Genomic DNA, 16078 nt, shown 5'->3' with positions numbered 1-16078 from the left:
AGTTCAACCCGTAGCCTAACATGTTGATCCAGAGGAAGGCAAAAAAACCCCAATGTGTCAAATAAGCTCCAATGGGGAAAAAAATTCCTTCCTGACTCCACATACGGCAATCAGACTAGTTCCCTGGATCAACACCCTGTCATAAAATCCAATATACATAACTGGTAATATTATATTTTTCAATTAATGCGATCAGGCTCTGCTTAAATTTTACTTGTGAATCCCTCAATACAACATCATACGACAGAGAGCTCCATAGTCTCACTGCTCGTACAGTAAAGAATCCTCATCTGTGATTATGATTAAACATTCTTTCCTCAAGACGTAGCGGATGCCCCCGTGTTCCAGTCGCAGGCCTAGGTGTAAAGAGATCTTTGGAAAGGTCTCTGTACTGTCCCCTCATATATTTATACATTGTGATTAGATCCCCCTAAGCCTTTGTTTTTCCTAACTAACTAACCCCAAGTTTAATAACCTGTCTTGGTATTGCAGCCCACCCATTCCTCTAATAATCTTGGTCGCTCTTCTATCTACCTGTAAGATTATGATATTTATAACCTTCTATACTTTTGCTAACAAGAAATGCATCCATTCCTCTCTTAAATTCATTCAGTGAGTTGGCCATCACCACTTCCTCAGGAAGAGAGTTCCAGAGCCTCACTGCTCTTACCGTGAAGAACCCTCTTCTATGCTGATGTAGGAATTTTCTTTCCTCCAATCGAAAAGAATGCCCCCTTGTTCTTGTCATAGTCCTTGGTACAAACAGATCATGGGAGAGATCTCTATATGGCCCTCTGCTATATTTGTACATATTTATTAGGTCTCCCCTAAGTCTTCTCTTTTCTAGAGTAAATAGACCTAATTTTGATAACCTTTCCGTGTATTGTAATGCACCCACTCCATTTATTATTTTAGTAGCCCGCCTCTGAACCCTTTCAAGTTCAGTAATGTCTTTCTTCAGCACCGGCGCCCAAAATTGCACACAATACTCCAAGTGTGGTCTGACTAGTGATTTGTACAGAGGGAGAATGATGTTTTCATCTCGTGCCCCCAGACCTCTTCTAATGCATCCCATCACCCTATTTGCTTTGGTGGCTGTTGCCTGACACTGGGCACTCCAATTTAGATTCTTATTCACTAAGATGCCTAAGTCTTTTTCCATGTCTGATTTCCCCAGCAGTTTCCCATTTAGTAAGTAATCGTAGCATCTGTTTCTCCTGCCCATGTGCATAACCTTACACTTATCTGTGTTAAACCTCATTTGCCATTTTTCAGCCCAATTCTCCAATTTACTCAAGTCCATCTGTAGTTGCAAACTGTCCTCCTTTGTGTTAACTACCTTACATAGTTTTGTATCATCTGCAAATACTGATATTTTACTCTGTAAACCATCCACCAGATCATTAATAAATATATTAAATAGTAGGGGGCCCAATACAGACCCCTGTGGCACCCCACTAGTAACCCTGGCCCAATCTGAGTATGCACCATTAATAACCACTCTTTGTTTTCTACCACTAAGCCAGCTACCTACCCATCTACACACATTTTCCCCGAGCCCAAGCTTTCTCATTTTACTTAGCAGTCTTTTATGTGGGACAGTGTCAAATGCTTTACCGAAGTCGAGATAAATGACATCCAATGATTCTCCTCGGTCCATGTGAGAGCTTACATCCTCATAGAAGCTGATCAGGTTAGTTTGACAGGAGCGATCCTTCATAAATCCATGTTGATATGGAGTTAAACAGTTATTAACATTGAGACATTCCATAATAGTATCCCTTAAAAACCCTTCAAACATTTTACCCACAACAGATGTTAAGCTTACCGGCCTATAGTTTCCAGGTTCCCTTTTGCACCCTTTTTTGAATATTGGTACCACATTTGCTAGCCGCCAATCCAGTGGAACAGACCCAGTTTCTATAGAGTCTTTAAATAAAAGGAATAGAGGCCTGTCTATCACATTACTTAACTCCCTTAATACCCGAGGGTGAATGCCATCAGGGCCTGGTGATTTGTCAATTTTAATGTTACTAAGTCGGTATTATTTGTTTTTATGTTGATTTGAATTTGTGCTTCACTATTAACCACTGAAAATATTATGATATCGGAGTGTGTAGATGTAACAGAGTTAAGTGTGTGCTCCTGAGTGCACAGATGTAACTGGGCCGAAACACAAACTCAGCTCTGCTACATCTGTGCTCACTATTTTTGTACATTATTAGTAACTTCATCTAAATACATAACATGCTGACCTCACGGTGAAACAGAGCTCAGTTTGTCAGTAGGTTTACCTGCAGTTCTCCTTAGAGGGAACCTGTCATGTGGAAAAATACTATTAACCTGCAGATATGGGGTTAATCTGCAGGTTAATAGCATTCTAAACCTGCCCGCAGCCTGCACATGTAGGCCCTGTGCGCACACTAGGTTTTTTTCCTATAGGTTTTGCTGCAGAATTTCTGCAGATTTTCTGCAGCAAAAAGAAGTAGCATATCACAGGTACCTGCGTTTTTGCTATAGATAATAGTAAAAAACCACAGGGACCAACCCGCAGAAAAACCGCACCAAAAACGCAACAAACCACGACAAAACTGCATGCGGATTTGGGTGCATTTTTGGTGCAGTTTTTGTCGCGGGTGCAGAATTCTGCCAGAGGGTGCGAAATTTTCTTAAGAAACACATTTTCCCAGTACGCACAGACCCTAAAACCCGCTGCCAGGAGGAAATTAACTTTGATCCTCCCAGCAGCGTTCTGGTTTCAGTCATGGCTGCAGCACCGGCGTGGGTTCAGTCATCGCTCTGTGTATGGAGAGCAGCAGCTGTAGCCTCGCCCCCTGCACTGACTGACATCTGCTCAGCATTAGACCCGGCTGTCAGTTAATTTCCTCCTAGCAACGAGGTTTAATGTGCAGGTTTAGAATGCTATTAACTTGCAGATTAACCTCACATCTGCAGGTTAATAGCATTTTTGCACGTGACAGGTTCCATTTAAAGCCACAGGTAATGAGTAGCTATGAGCGAGCACTACCATGCTCAGGTGCTTGGTACTCATAACGAGCAGTCGGATACTCGGACGAGCTCGACTCGATTACGGAGTATAATGAAAGTTAATGGGAAACTAAAGCATCTTCCAGAAAAATGCATGAGTTCCCCATTAACTTCCATTATACTCGGTCCAGAAGTTGAGTGTCTGACTGCTCTTTACCAATACCAAGCACCTGAGCTTGGTAGTGCCTGCTCATCACTAGTAATGAGGTGTTATGATGTTTTCAGCTCTGTGGCTTTACATAGGACTGCAGGAAAACGTACTCTTTTCCGATGCATAATATAAACAGTTGACTACCCACAGATATACCGCTGTGTCTATATGTAAAGGTTTTTCATTCTAAACTCCCTTCCTATAACCCCCTTACATCTGACTGTGTCTGAGCAGCGGACCATTAAACTATGAGATAATACAAGAATGTACGTGCCTTACAGATATACGGGTGGTCTGCATCGTGGAATCCTCCAGCTGTCGGGAAGGTCTTAGCTGCAGACTGACCCCTTAGTGACTTGGTCTGTTATGTTACTAAGCTAATGACTCAGAATTTATCTTTTTCATTGTTCATCCTTGCATTCAAAAAACTGATTTTTGTGTACTCACCGTAAAATCGTTTTCTCTTAGCCATCATTGGGGGACACAGGACCATGGGTGTTATGCTGCCTATCCATAGGAGGACACTAAGTAGATGCAAAAAGAATTAGCTCCTCCTCTGCAGTATACACCCCCTGGCCAGGCCAGGCAACCTCAGTTTTAGTACACAAGCAGTAGAAGAAAAAAATAGTAGAAACTTATCTCAACGGAGGAACATGAGAAAAAAGAGTCATAACCAAATAAGGTACTGAGAGAACCAAGGCCCAACAGGGCAACAGGGTGGGTGCTGTGTCCCCCAATGATGGCTAAGAGAAAACGATTTTACGGTGAGTACACAAAAATCAGTTTTTCTTTGATGCCTCATTGGGAGACACAGGACCATGGGACGTCCTAAAGCAGTCCATGGGTGGGAAAAAATAAAAGAAGACAACACAACCCAAGGACTAAGAACCAGTCCCAGACAGCCTGGAGCGCCTACTGAGAGAGGTGCTCTACTGCCGTTTGCAGAATTTTCCTACCCAGATTTGCCTCAGCTGAAACCTGGGTATGGACTCTGTAATGCTTTGAAAAAGTATGTAGGCTAGACCAGGTCGCAGCCTTACACACCTGTTCCACTGAAGCCTGATGCCGAATGGCCCACGAAGCGCCAACTGCTCGCGTGGAATGAGCCCACAGCCCACTAGGAATGGGCTTGAGTTGCAAGCGATAGACTTTTTGGATCGCAGAGCGAATCCAGCGAGCCAGAGTTGCCTTTGAAGCTGTCTGTCCCTTCTTAGGCCCCTCAGGAATGACGAACAAAGAGTCCGTTTTCCTAAAGGGGGCTGTCCTGGATATGTAATATCTGAGAGCTCTGACGAGGTCTAACGAATGCAGAGACCTTTCCACCCTATGAACTGGGTGTGGACAAAAGGAAGGCAGAACAATGTCCTCGTTCACATGAAACGGGGTAGGAACCTTTGGAAGAAAATCCGGAAGGGGGCGGAGAACCACCTTGTACTGGTGAAAGATCAGAAAAGGCTCGCGGCAAGAGAGTGCTGCCAGCTCCGAAACCTGTCTGATGGCCGTAATTGCCACCAGGAATGTTACCTTCCAGGACAGAAGAGCAAGGGAGGATTCCTTGAGAGGTTCAAAGGGAGACCTCTGGAGACCGTCCAGAACGAGATTGAGGTCCCATGGGTCCAGCGGCCGTTTGTACAAGGGAACTAGATGGGAAAACGCCCTGGAGGAAGGTCTTGACTTGCGGTTTTTGAGCCAGGTGGCATTGGTAGAAGATTGAGAGCGCTGAGACCTGCCCTTTAAGGGAACTGAGAGCCAACCCCGCTTGCAAGCCAGACTGCAGAAAGTCGAGAATTTTGGGGATGGCCAGAGGCATAGGCTGGACGTTAGTTTCCCTGCACCATGAAAAAAAGATTTTCCACGTACGGTGGTAAATACGGGATGGAGCAGGCTTTCGGGCGCTGATCATGGTGGAGATAACCGCGGGGGAGAATCCCGCTCTTGTTAATACCCAGGTCCCAATGGCCATGCCGTCAGCTTCAGGGCTCTGGAGTTCTGATGGGAAATGGGCCCTTGGGTCAGCAAGTCTAGGATGTCTTGAAGGCGCCACGGTACGTCTGCGAGCATTTGTACTAATTCGGCGTACCAGGCGCGCCTGGACCAGTCCGGTGCTATCAGTATCACCGGGACTCCCTCTGCCTTGATCTTCCTGATTACCCGCAGCAGCAGGGGTAGAGGTGGAAATATGTAAGGCAGGCGGAAGTGGTGCCAGGAGCAGACTAGAGCATCTGCGCCGATGGACTGCGGGTCGCGTGACCTGGCTATGAACGCGGGTGGCTTTGTGTTCAACCTTGAGGCCATTAGATCCATGTCTGGTATGCCCCAGCGAGTGTAGATGTGTAGAAACACTTCTGGGTGGAGAGACCATTCTCCGGCGGCCAGGCCTTGGCGACTTAGAAAGTCTGCTGCCCAGTTCTCTACCCCCGGTATGTGTACCGCTGATATCACTGACCCCGTCGATTCGGCCCAGGTGAGGATCTTGTGGGCCTCGAGATAAGCCGCTTTGCTGCGGGTGCCCCCCTGCCAATTGATATAGGCTACAGCTGTCGCATTGTCAGATTGGACTCGAATCTGACAACCCGCTAGCAGAGGGCAGAACACCCTGAGCGCGAGGAAGACCGCGCGGATTTCCAGGATGTTTATGGGTAGGGGAGACTCCTGGGGCGTCCAACGTCCTTGAGCAGTGTGGTGCCGGTACACTGCACCCCAGCCTAGGAGGCTGGCGTCCATGGTCAAGACCAGCCAGATCACTGGGAGAAAAGATCTCCCCTTCGATAGGGATGAGGGCCGAAGCCACCAGCGGAGTGTATACCTGACTGAAGGCGTCAGGTTAAGATGTTTGTCCAGGGAGAAGGGGCTCTTGTCCCAGGCAGCTAGAAGGGCTAGCTGCAGTGGGTGGAGGTGCAGTTGAGCAAAAGGTACTGCCTCCATAGCTGCCACCGTCCTGCCGAGCACCTTCATGCTGAATCGAATGGAGCGAGACGGAGGACGTAGAAGGCAGCGTACCGCTTGTCGAAGAGCGATCGCCTTGTCCTGAGGGAGATAGATCAAGCCCCGCCGGGTGTCCAGGGACATGCCCAGGAAGGTGATGGATCGTGCTGGGACCGTGGATGATTTGTCTAGATTCAGTAACCACTCTAAGCGGGATATGGTGTCCACGGTGATCTGTATGCTGGTTGAGCAGTCGCGGAAGGAGGGGGCCTTGATGAGGAGGTCGTCCAAGTAAGGGAGAACGACTACTCCCCTGGCGTGAAGGACGCTCATGGCGGCCGCCATGACTTTGGTGAAGACCCCAGGTGCGGTGGCAAGGCGGAAGGGTAGGGCTACGAATTGAAAATGGGAGTCCTGAACTGCGAAGCGGAGGAACTTTTGGTGATCTGGAGCGATGGGTATGTGCAGGTACGCGTCCTTGATATCTATGGAAGCGAGGAATTGCCCTCCGACCATGGATGCAATAATGGACCTTAGGGACTCCATTCTGAATCTCCGTACGTGCACATGTTTGTTCAGGTGTTTGAGGTCCAGGATGGGTCGAACTGACCCATCCTTTTTGGGGACCACAAAGAGGTTGAAATAAAAACCCCTGAACTTCTCGTCGTCCGGGACGGGTATTATCACTCCTGCTGTTTGGAGCGAGTGGATTGCTGAGAAAAAGGCCTCGTGTCGTTTTCGAGTCTTTGGGGGGTTTGAGAGAAGGAACCGACTCGGGGGTCTGGTCCGAAATTCTATGTGGTAACCGGAAGACACAAGGTCTTGCACCCATTTGTCGTCTGAGGCGGCAGCCCAGATGTGTTGAAAGAGCCGCAGTCGACCTCCTACAATGAGTGTGTCTTCCGGGGCGCCAACTGAGTCATGAGGGGGGAGAACGTCGTGGACAAGTCTCCCTAGTCCTGGACTGTTTCGGTCTAGGCTGCCATGACGAAGTGGGTTTCGGGGAGAGCTGAGAAGGTCAGTCCCTAAGTAGTCCGCGGCTAGTGACGGTGGCAGAACGGGATGTCGACCAACCAAATGAGTTCCGAAAGGAGCGGAACGAGGACTGTGGACGTCTGGCGAAGGTCGTCCTGGGCTTCAGCTGGGGAAGGGAGGTACTTTTTCCTCCCGTGGCGTCAGAAATGAGCTTGTCCAGACGTTCGCCAAACAATCGGTCAGGAAAAAAAGGGAAGGCCCGTGAGAGACTTCTTGGAAGCAGAGTCTCCGTTCGCCATTGTCGGAACTAGAGAGCTCTAAGGATGGCTATGGTATTGGAGGCGGCAAAAAGCTGAGCAGGTAGCAGCATCAATGGAGGCCTGCATGAGGTACTCCGCTGCAGCGGCAATTTGAGCTGTTACCTCTGTGACGGTATGAGGGAACTGGGATTCCTAAAGCGAAGTGTTAAGGGATTCTGCCCAGACCGAGATCGCCTTTGCGACCCACACAGAGGCAAAGCAGGGCGAGATGGAGAAACCCGCAGCCTCAAAGGCAGAGCGGGTGAGGTGCTCCACCTGTCTTTCTGTCGGGTCCTTGATGGAGGAACCATCGGGTAAAGACAGGAGCGTTTTTGTGGCAAGGCGGGAGACCGGGGGGGTCGACCGAGGGCGGATCGGCTCAGCCCTTAGGGGCAGGTGAGGCAAAAGGGTACCGGGACTCCATGAGTTTACAGTTACCGAAGCGTCTGTCAGGCTTCTCCCTTTGCTTTGTGAGGATATCCTGAAACTCTGGGTGATCAGCGAAAACCTTTTCGGGGTTTCCTTGCCCTCTTAAAGGAGACCACATGGTCAGTGGTAGTGGCTGGGGGATCCTCCACATGCAGAGTTTGGTTGATTGCTGCTATAAGGGAGTCTATTGCAGTTTGATCATCCGGGGAGGGTGAAACCAAGGAATCATCCTGGTACAAACAGCATTCTCCCTCCTCCAGCTCTTCAGAAGCCGTGGAGCGTGTGGGAGAGCCTGCCCTGTGTGCTCCCGAGGGAGAGCCATGGGGGCCATGAGAGAGTGCAGGAGACACCCGGCCGTGTGCTCTTTTCCTGATCCCTGCAACCGGTGAAGCATGGGCCCGGATTACCTGAGAAAAATCCTCCATAGGGGTATCCTCAGCCTGCGTTCCGTCCAGGGACCCAGAAGGGTGTGGAGGACGACATTGCATAGCCAGCACCAGGTTCTGTGACAGTTTTTCCATGGATTGGGACAGAAACTGTGCCCATTCCGGTGTGCTGGGAGCCTTAGGCTCTGGGCTGACGGTTGCGGTGGTGGCGGCGGGGGGGGTCTTGGGCTATAGGGGCACAGGACTCACAGAGAGAAGAGGTGTGTTTACGTGGTAGCTCAGCGTGGCAGGCAGTGCAGGCTGAATAATAGACTATGTGGGCCTTAGCACTCTTAGTACCCTTAGAGTTCTGCATGTTCCTAATAGGAGTATGCCAGGAGGGGGAGCAATGGTATGCAGAGCTACAAGTGAAGCAGTGGGAAGCAAGGATTGTATTTGCTTCCCTCACCAGAATCAGCCGATGGCCCTGCGTCCTTAGGAAGGAGTCTCAGTGGAGATCTTCGCGCGTTTTCCTGGGGGAAGGGGGGCTTATCGCGGCCCTCGGGGGGCGGGGCTTAGCGCTAAGCCTTCCCTACACCGTCTTTCTCCCTTTGTCTGGGAAACCAGTCAGGGGGGATCTCACCTTAACACTGCCTCAGTCCAGGCAGTGGAATAGCAGAGTCAGCCTGCTGTGTCCGGCCACACAGGTGCAATGTATCAACTCAGAGCCTGCAAAGAGGGGCTGAGGAATTGTGCCTCTGCCCTGGGCTCTGGAAAATCGGTGTCTGTGGGACCCGTCGTCCAGTAAAAGGCAGCCCAGGATCCAGCGTCGCAGGAGGGCGTACGTGGAGGCAACACTCCGCGTTTCCGCCCGTTGATGGTATTGGGAGATCGGTCCCTAAGGGAAACCGTCGCCCTCAAAAAATAACAAAACCTTGAAAGGATGTGCCTCCTACAGACACTAAGCTAAAACTGAGGTTGCCTGGCCCGGCCAGGGGGTGTATACTGCAGAGGAGGAGCTAATGCTTTTTGCATCTACTTAGTGTCCTCCTATGGATAGGCAGCATAACACCCATGGTCCTGTGTCCCCCAATGAGGCGTCAGAGAAAAGCCATTTATTTTATTTTACCATTACTCTAGCTGTATGAGGGCTTGATCTTCACAGAGCAAGTTGTATTTTTTTAGTACTGCCATTATGGGGCCCATATACTTACTGAATTACTTTTATTAATCTTTGGAGAAAGGGAACGCAAGAAACTCAATTCCTTCATTATTCTTTGCACTTTCTTTACAGTTTACCATGCAATGAAAATATCACGTTAGCTTTGTAACACAGGCTAGCATTAATGCCCAACTTCTAGACTTTATTTTACATTTAACGTGTTTTTTGGAACCGAGAGATATTTGTGATGATGTGTCCTGAGATCCGTAACTTTATAATTTTTCCTCCAATGTAGCTGTATCACTGCTTATTCTTATGGTATGGGTTGCAGTTTTTATTGTTAACATTTTAGTGTACATATAATGCATTGACTAATTTTTAGAAAAATGACTTTGAAGGGAAGATGGGGTGGTGGATGAAAAAAAAGCAAGTACAGTGGAACCTTGGTTTACAATAACAATCCGTTCTGGGACTGTGCTTGTAAACCAATTTACTCGTCTAGCAAAGCAAAAGTTCCATAGGAAATCATTAGAATGCAGACAATTCGTTCCACAACTTGTGGTAATGTCTCATCCTGGTCCCCAATTGTGCCATTCCACACATGCACAAACACACGCACGCACACACACACACACGCACACACACATTATACTCACTTATCCTGCGTTCCCTCGCCATCCTGGTTCTTGCAGTCCGCTGGTAACCATGGCGGCCGATGCAAGGGCTGCTACTGTCAGGCCTTCAGCGGCTGTCGTCATTGACATGAGCCGCTTGCCTCTGTGATTGGCCAGCGCGTTGACGTCAGTGGCTCTGATTGGTCAGCGTGCTGCCATTGGGAAGCACAGCAGGAGCCCTGTATCGGTCACACTGGTTACCGGATCCACATACCAACAGACTACAAGAACCAGGTATGAGGCCGGCTAGGGAACGGAGGATATGTGAGCATAATATGTGAGTGTTTGTGTGTGTTTGAGGTACTTTGCACACTACGACATCGCAAGCCGATGCTTGCGATGCCGAGTGCGATAGTACCCGCCCCCGTCGCAGCAGCGATATCTTGTGATTGCTGCCGTAGCGAACATTATCGCTACGGCAGCTTCACATGCACTCACCTGCCCTGCGACATCGCTCTGGCCGGCGAACCGCCTCCTTCCTAACGGGGGGGTCATGCGGCGTCACAGCGACGTCACACGGCAGGCGGTCAATAGGAGCGGAGGGGCAGAGATGAACGGGACGTAAACATCCCGCCCACCTCCTTCCTCATTAAAGCTGGGACGCAAGTAAGGTGATGTTCTTCGCTCCTACGGCTTCACACACAGTGATGTGTGCTGCCTGCTGGAACGAGGAACAACATCGTACCGTCGCTGCTGCTAAATTATGGAAATGTCGGACCCTACACCAATCATACGATAACGATGCTTTTGCGCTCGTTAATCGTATGTAAAAGGATTTGCACACTACGATATTGACAGCAACGCTGGATGTGCATCACTTTCGATTTGACCCCACCAACATCGCACCTGCGATGTCGTAGTGTGCAAAGTACCCCTTTGTGTGTACAGAATAGGAAGTGTGTGCAGTATTTGCTCGTACAGCAAAGCTTGCTCGTAAACAGAGTTACAAATTTACAGCAAGCTTTGCTCGTATAGCGGAATACTCGCACACCAAGTTACTCGTAAACCGAGGTTCCACTGTATGTGAAATGTTGTGGACTTTTATTTTCCTTTGATTGTTTTTATCTCCCATTAATGTGCTTGAATGAGTGATCCTGCTTTTATAAAGATTTGGGATATGTCTAGCCTCGCAGTGTTACACTCTTCTGGCATGTCCTAATAGGCAGATACCGATTGGGGGTCATTCTAAATCCTCCGGCTGCCATGATAACCCATCAGCACCCTATGATCACATCGCTAGGGGTCGATGGGTCAAATTAGGAAGCCTCCTCAAACAATTCAAATGCTGTGGTTGCTATTGGCATTGCAGTAACTCTGTTGCCGGCAGCCGCAGCTCGAGCCTGGCTGCATATTACAACTTGCTGTGATCTTCTGAGTACAGTGCACAGAACCCATGAGATCATCATAATAGATGAATTATTTATAGTACAGAAAACAACAACCTCTCATGATGGACACATAATCCCGTCATGGGTCACTAAGGAGTTAAACCTGTGTGTTAATACAAGATACCATACAGAAGAATGTGTATGAATCATATATATGGACCAGTGCTCTGCTTCCTGCAATGTTCCAGTTATCAGAGGTCTTAGTGATGAAATACTATGTAGCTAGAACTCATACATAATATATGTGCCTGTACTCTGCACACTGAATAAAACAGCGTTGGAGAAAACCTGGCTGTAATAACACCCCCCCACCCCCAAATAAAAAAACTCAACCGGCAATCAAGTTTTCTTGCGTGTGCCCTACGAATTTGGAGGGTGTGAGCGTTCACTAGTGCCTGCAGGCTATTACTGACCATATTCACTGCAGGGTGGCCCACAGAAATGTATTTCTGCCCCAGGAGTCTTGCTGTAGGCTGCACTGTCAAGCCAAAAACTCCTCTACATTCAGAATGTTTCGGTGTTTTTGCCCCTCATCAGTGTAGAGCAGAGTCTGGCTGGCACAGTGCAACGCAACTAATTTGTGTATTTTTCTCCCACGGAGCATTGCCTGTAAGACTCTATATTCAGCTGTTCTCTGAATATAGAGGTCATTGAATTCAGACAACCTCTGCTCTGCACTGATGAGTGGCTCACACCCTGAAACATGCTGTCTGCAGATCAGCGTCTGAGTTGGCTTTTACCTCTCATCTTGTTACAAGGATCATTAAAGGGTTATACATAGACTTACAGCGTAACCATTGCTCCTGGTGGTACCTGCAAGATAGCGCTCACGCAGAACAAAAGAAAGTATACTCCAAACTCAACTAGTCTCTGTAAGAAAAAAAAAAACTACTTCCCCCATGTTCTAAAAAAAAATAAAACATTTCTCAAATAAAAAATAATTCTCTTTCCCTTCTAAAACAGCAGGAAACCTCAGCAAGAAATTACAAAGCCTCAAAAGGGCTCAATTAAAGAGAAAATTAAGAAAATACTTCTGCTTTTAAATGTGTTTTCCTTTCCTTTGGCAGTTTTAGGGTTAGATGAGGCTAGCGTCTATCACCTGCCCACTCACTAGCCAGGGACTATTGTAGGGTTGTTTCAGGGCTTCCGGTTCCTGCTTGGCAACAGGTGAGGAACTTGTATAGGGACTGGCTAGGAGTGCAGGGTACAGTGGCAGGTAAGTGGAGGAGGTGCCCATCTTCCCTTTCCCTAGCACTAGAGCCCACCGTTGTGGTGTTGTCTCTGTTTAAGGTGTGTGTTTGGCCTCATCCCAGACTCTCCCCTAGATTGTGTGTGACAATTGGGCCATTACTCTCTTATCCCTCCTGGATATATCAAGAACAGTGTCACACAGTGTGACATTGTCAGCAGTAATTGGACAGGTTTACAATGGGATGGTGTCTCCACTGGCAGCATGAATGGCAAAGCCCAGTAGCCTACAAGTAACCACAATACATGATAAAATATGTATTGGTGTTCTCGTCATAGAATGTGTAAAAACAGGCATACTCCAAACCAGAGCAAACTACAAGATGACAGAGGTACTGGCATCACGTCACAGAATATGAGCCTTTATCACGCTCAAAGCTGAGTTTTGGGTAATAATCCCGCAGAAGAGGATGCCTCGGACAGTCTTACCTTTGACACACGTCGGTTTGGTGATGACATTTCCAGATCCAATTCCCAGTTGTCCGTTAATGTTGCTCCCAAAAACATACAGTTTCCCATTTCCTAATCATAAAAGAGAGGATATTTTACTCTCAATTTGGAAATATAAATTCAGGTAAAGTTCTAGAAGTCTAGTTAGAGGGAGAGTGCTCGGCTATGTCCATAACTGGATACCAGTGGGGTTTGTCACCACTGAGCATGATGGCATTAAAACAACAAAAAAAACAGGTTGTCCAGAATGTGGTGTTTTATTTGCTTGTATTTTTTTGGCAATGGACATGAATAGCCAAGTAATAATAAGTTGTATTAATGTCATGTTTGGGCTCAATCACTGATGTCGCAGCCAGTGTATAAAAGAAACAGATTTTACCTGCAGTACCATGCCCATTGTGGTCAATTCTACCTGTAATGTCTCACACCTAAAGGAAATCTGTCAGCAGGTTTTTCCTATGTAAATCAGAAGACAGCATGCTGTAGGTGTAAAAATAAATTCAACAATGCGCCTGTTATCAGGCTCCATGCTGATATTTACTTACAATGATTCTTTTAGCAGCAGGACCTTATCATTGCTTGGACTACATTGCCTCTGCTCCTCTGATAAACAGCTCACTGTCTATATACATTGTATATAGAGAGCCTGGTGTGGGCGGGTTTAGGTATCTCAACTCTGTTACATGCCAAATCTAAAAACTCTGATAGTGTCAGAACCGCTGCACTTAGTAATCTAAGTGATACACCATTGGATTCAGGGTCTATTTGCCAACATCATGCTGCCCTCAGATGAGGTAGCAAAATCCTGCTGGCAAATTCCCTTTAAGTCCCATTTAGGTTGATTTTGATCTGTTAATGAGCGCCAGTTGACTATATAGAAGACAATCAGTGCTTATTCACTGGCCCAGTCATGCAGATTGACAAAAACTCTGGTTATTAAGATCATACACCATCTTGTTACACGGTGCAATATGCTGCTGACAATGATGATTTTTATTCTGGCATGAATGTTACGATCACCACATGTAACAACCGTTTTACTCATTCATTTTACTGTTCATCAATAGATATTGACAATGTAAAAACAAGCACTTTTGCAATTTACTGTTTAATAAAATTTACAGACATTTCTTTTCCGCTTGTTGCCTAGGACACCGTCCACTGCTGCGGCCTGGCCTACGAGGCCTGTACTAAAGTTGGCCAAAATTAGGAGGCACCAGCACTCTTCAGTGATCCTGGTCAGCTACAAAACAATACTCAAAACCGAGCTTGTAAGCACTGCTCACGTTCTGCTGTCTGGCAGCAGTGGTCAGTCTCCGGGGCAATGAGCTGTAAACAAAGGAAAAGTGTAAACATCTCAAAAATGGCTGAAATTTTTAATAAGCAGTAAATGGCAAAACTGCTAGTATTTACAAGCGCTGTTTGAAGATGAGAATAACCCTTTAAGACTTTCCTATTATTCTTGTAGGCGCTGAGCCCAGATGAGGGTGTGCTGTTGACTACCAACATGTACCACAGTCATCAGATGACACTGCTGATTCTCCAATGCAGAGTAGTTGCCATTTTTCTCATGTAAATAATGTATACTGTAATTTCTTCCCAACCCAGGCTCCGTATAAAGGGGTAACTGTCCCTCTGTATAACGTCCCCTTGATCATGCTTCTCTCGGGCGATGTCCACAAGCGGTGAAGGAAACGGAATATTTGCTACTCACCCGTAACCAGAGCCGTGTGCTCATCTCCACACGCTATGTACGCCGGCTTGTCATTTTTTAACCAAAACTTGCTGGGACAATTATCTGCAAACTTGCTTTTGCCAAATGTGAATATAGCTCCAGAATCTACAATAAAAAAGGAGGAAAACATTAAAAGATGCCTCATGTGAGTGTAAGAGCTGGAGCCACGGAAAACGGTCCACTCCATAGGGCCCAATGGTGGTATTAGGTTATATGCATTTTTGGGGCGTTTTTGACAGGAAGCCTCTCGACCTCACTTCCTGAGAAAATCCATGCGTTTTTGCTGCATTTTTGGCCGCGTTTTTGACAGGAAGCCTCTCGACCTCACTTCCTAGGAAAATCCATGCGTTTTTGCTGCATTTTTGGCCGCGTTTTTGACAGGATGCCTCTCGACCTCACTTCCTAGGAAAATCCATGCGTTTTTGCTGCATTTTTGGCCGCGTTTTTGACAGGATGCCTCTCGACCTCACTTCCTAGGAAAATCCATGCGTTTTTGCTGCGTTTTTAGCCGCGTTTTGGACAGGAAGCCTCTTGACCTTGCTTCCTAGGAAAATCCATGCGTTTTTGGCCGCGTTTTTGACAGGAAGCCCCTCGACCTCACTTCCTGGGAAAATCCATGCGTTTTTGGCCGCGTTTTTGACAGGAAGCCCCTCGACCTCACTTCCTGGGAAAATCCATGCGTTTTTGGCCGCGTTTTTGACAGGAAGCCCCTCGACCTCACTTCCTGGGAAAATCCATGCGTTTTTTGTTGACAAAAAATGGATCCAAAACGCAACAAAAACACACAGATAACATTTTTCTTGTGTTTGGAGTCACAAATAATTGATTTCAATGGGTGACAAAATGTGACAAAAACGCATAAGAATGAACATGCTGCTTTTTTTTGTCAAAGAGTTTGACAAATAAAACGCTGACAAACAAACTGCAACATGGGAATTCTGATTTCTCATACACTTTGCTGGGGAAGGAAAAGCATGCAGATTGTCGTTGACACAGTGCAGTTTACAACGCGACAAATACGTGAATAAAAAAGCAACGTGCGCATGTGGCCTTAACCTCTAACCTTTTAAAACCCCTATTCTGTGCAGAAGAGGACACACGTCCTTAAAGAGGGGGTTCACATCCCTGTAAAACTGATAGAGAAGGCTTTTTCTAAATACCTTATCCAATTACCGTAATTCTGCCTGTGAGCGGCGCTATTCCAATCCACTCATCCCCAGAAAAGTGAC

At 47.2% G+C, this 16078-nt stretch overlaps 1 protein-coding gene across 1 annotated transcript in view; it reads right to left on the bottom strand.

Moving 5' to 3' along the window:
• RPGR (retinitis pigmentosa GTPase regulator) overlaps positions 1 to 16078 on the bottom strand; it is a 118846-nt gene that overhangs the window by 91644 nt on the left and 11124 nt on the right. Inside the window, exons 2-3 of the mRNA XM_075335508.1 lie at positions 14829 to 14954; positions 13094 to 13186 (exon numbers count right to left, since the gene is read on the bottom strand). Of these exons, the coding sequence (XP_075191623.1) occupies positions 13094 to 13186; positions 14829 to 14954 (219 nt within the window). The remainder of the gene's footprint in view (positions 1 to 13093; positions 13187 to 14828; positions 14955 to 16078) is intronic.

This window comes from Anomaloglossus baeobatrachus, chromosome 2 (genome assembly GCF_048569485.1).
Source record: "Anomaloglossus baeobatrachus isolate aAnoBae1 chromosome 2, aAnoBae1.hap1, whole genome shotgun sequence".
In the NCBI taxonomy this organism is placed as follows: Eukaryota; Metazoa; Chordata; class Amphibia; order Anura; family Aromobatidae; genus Anomaloglossus; species Anomaloglossus baeobatrachus.
Note: the sequence above shows the minus strand (reverse complement) of the source record. Positions and strands in the feature narration are given on the sequence as shown.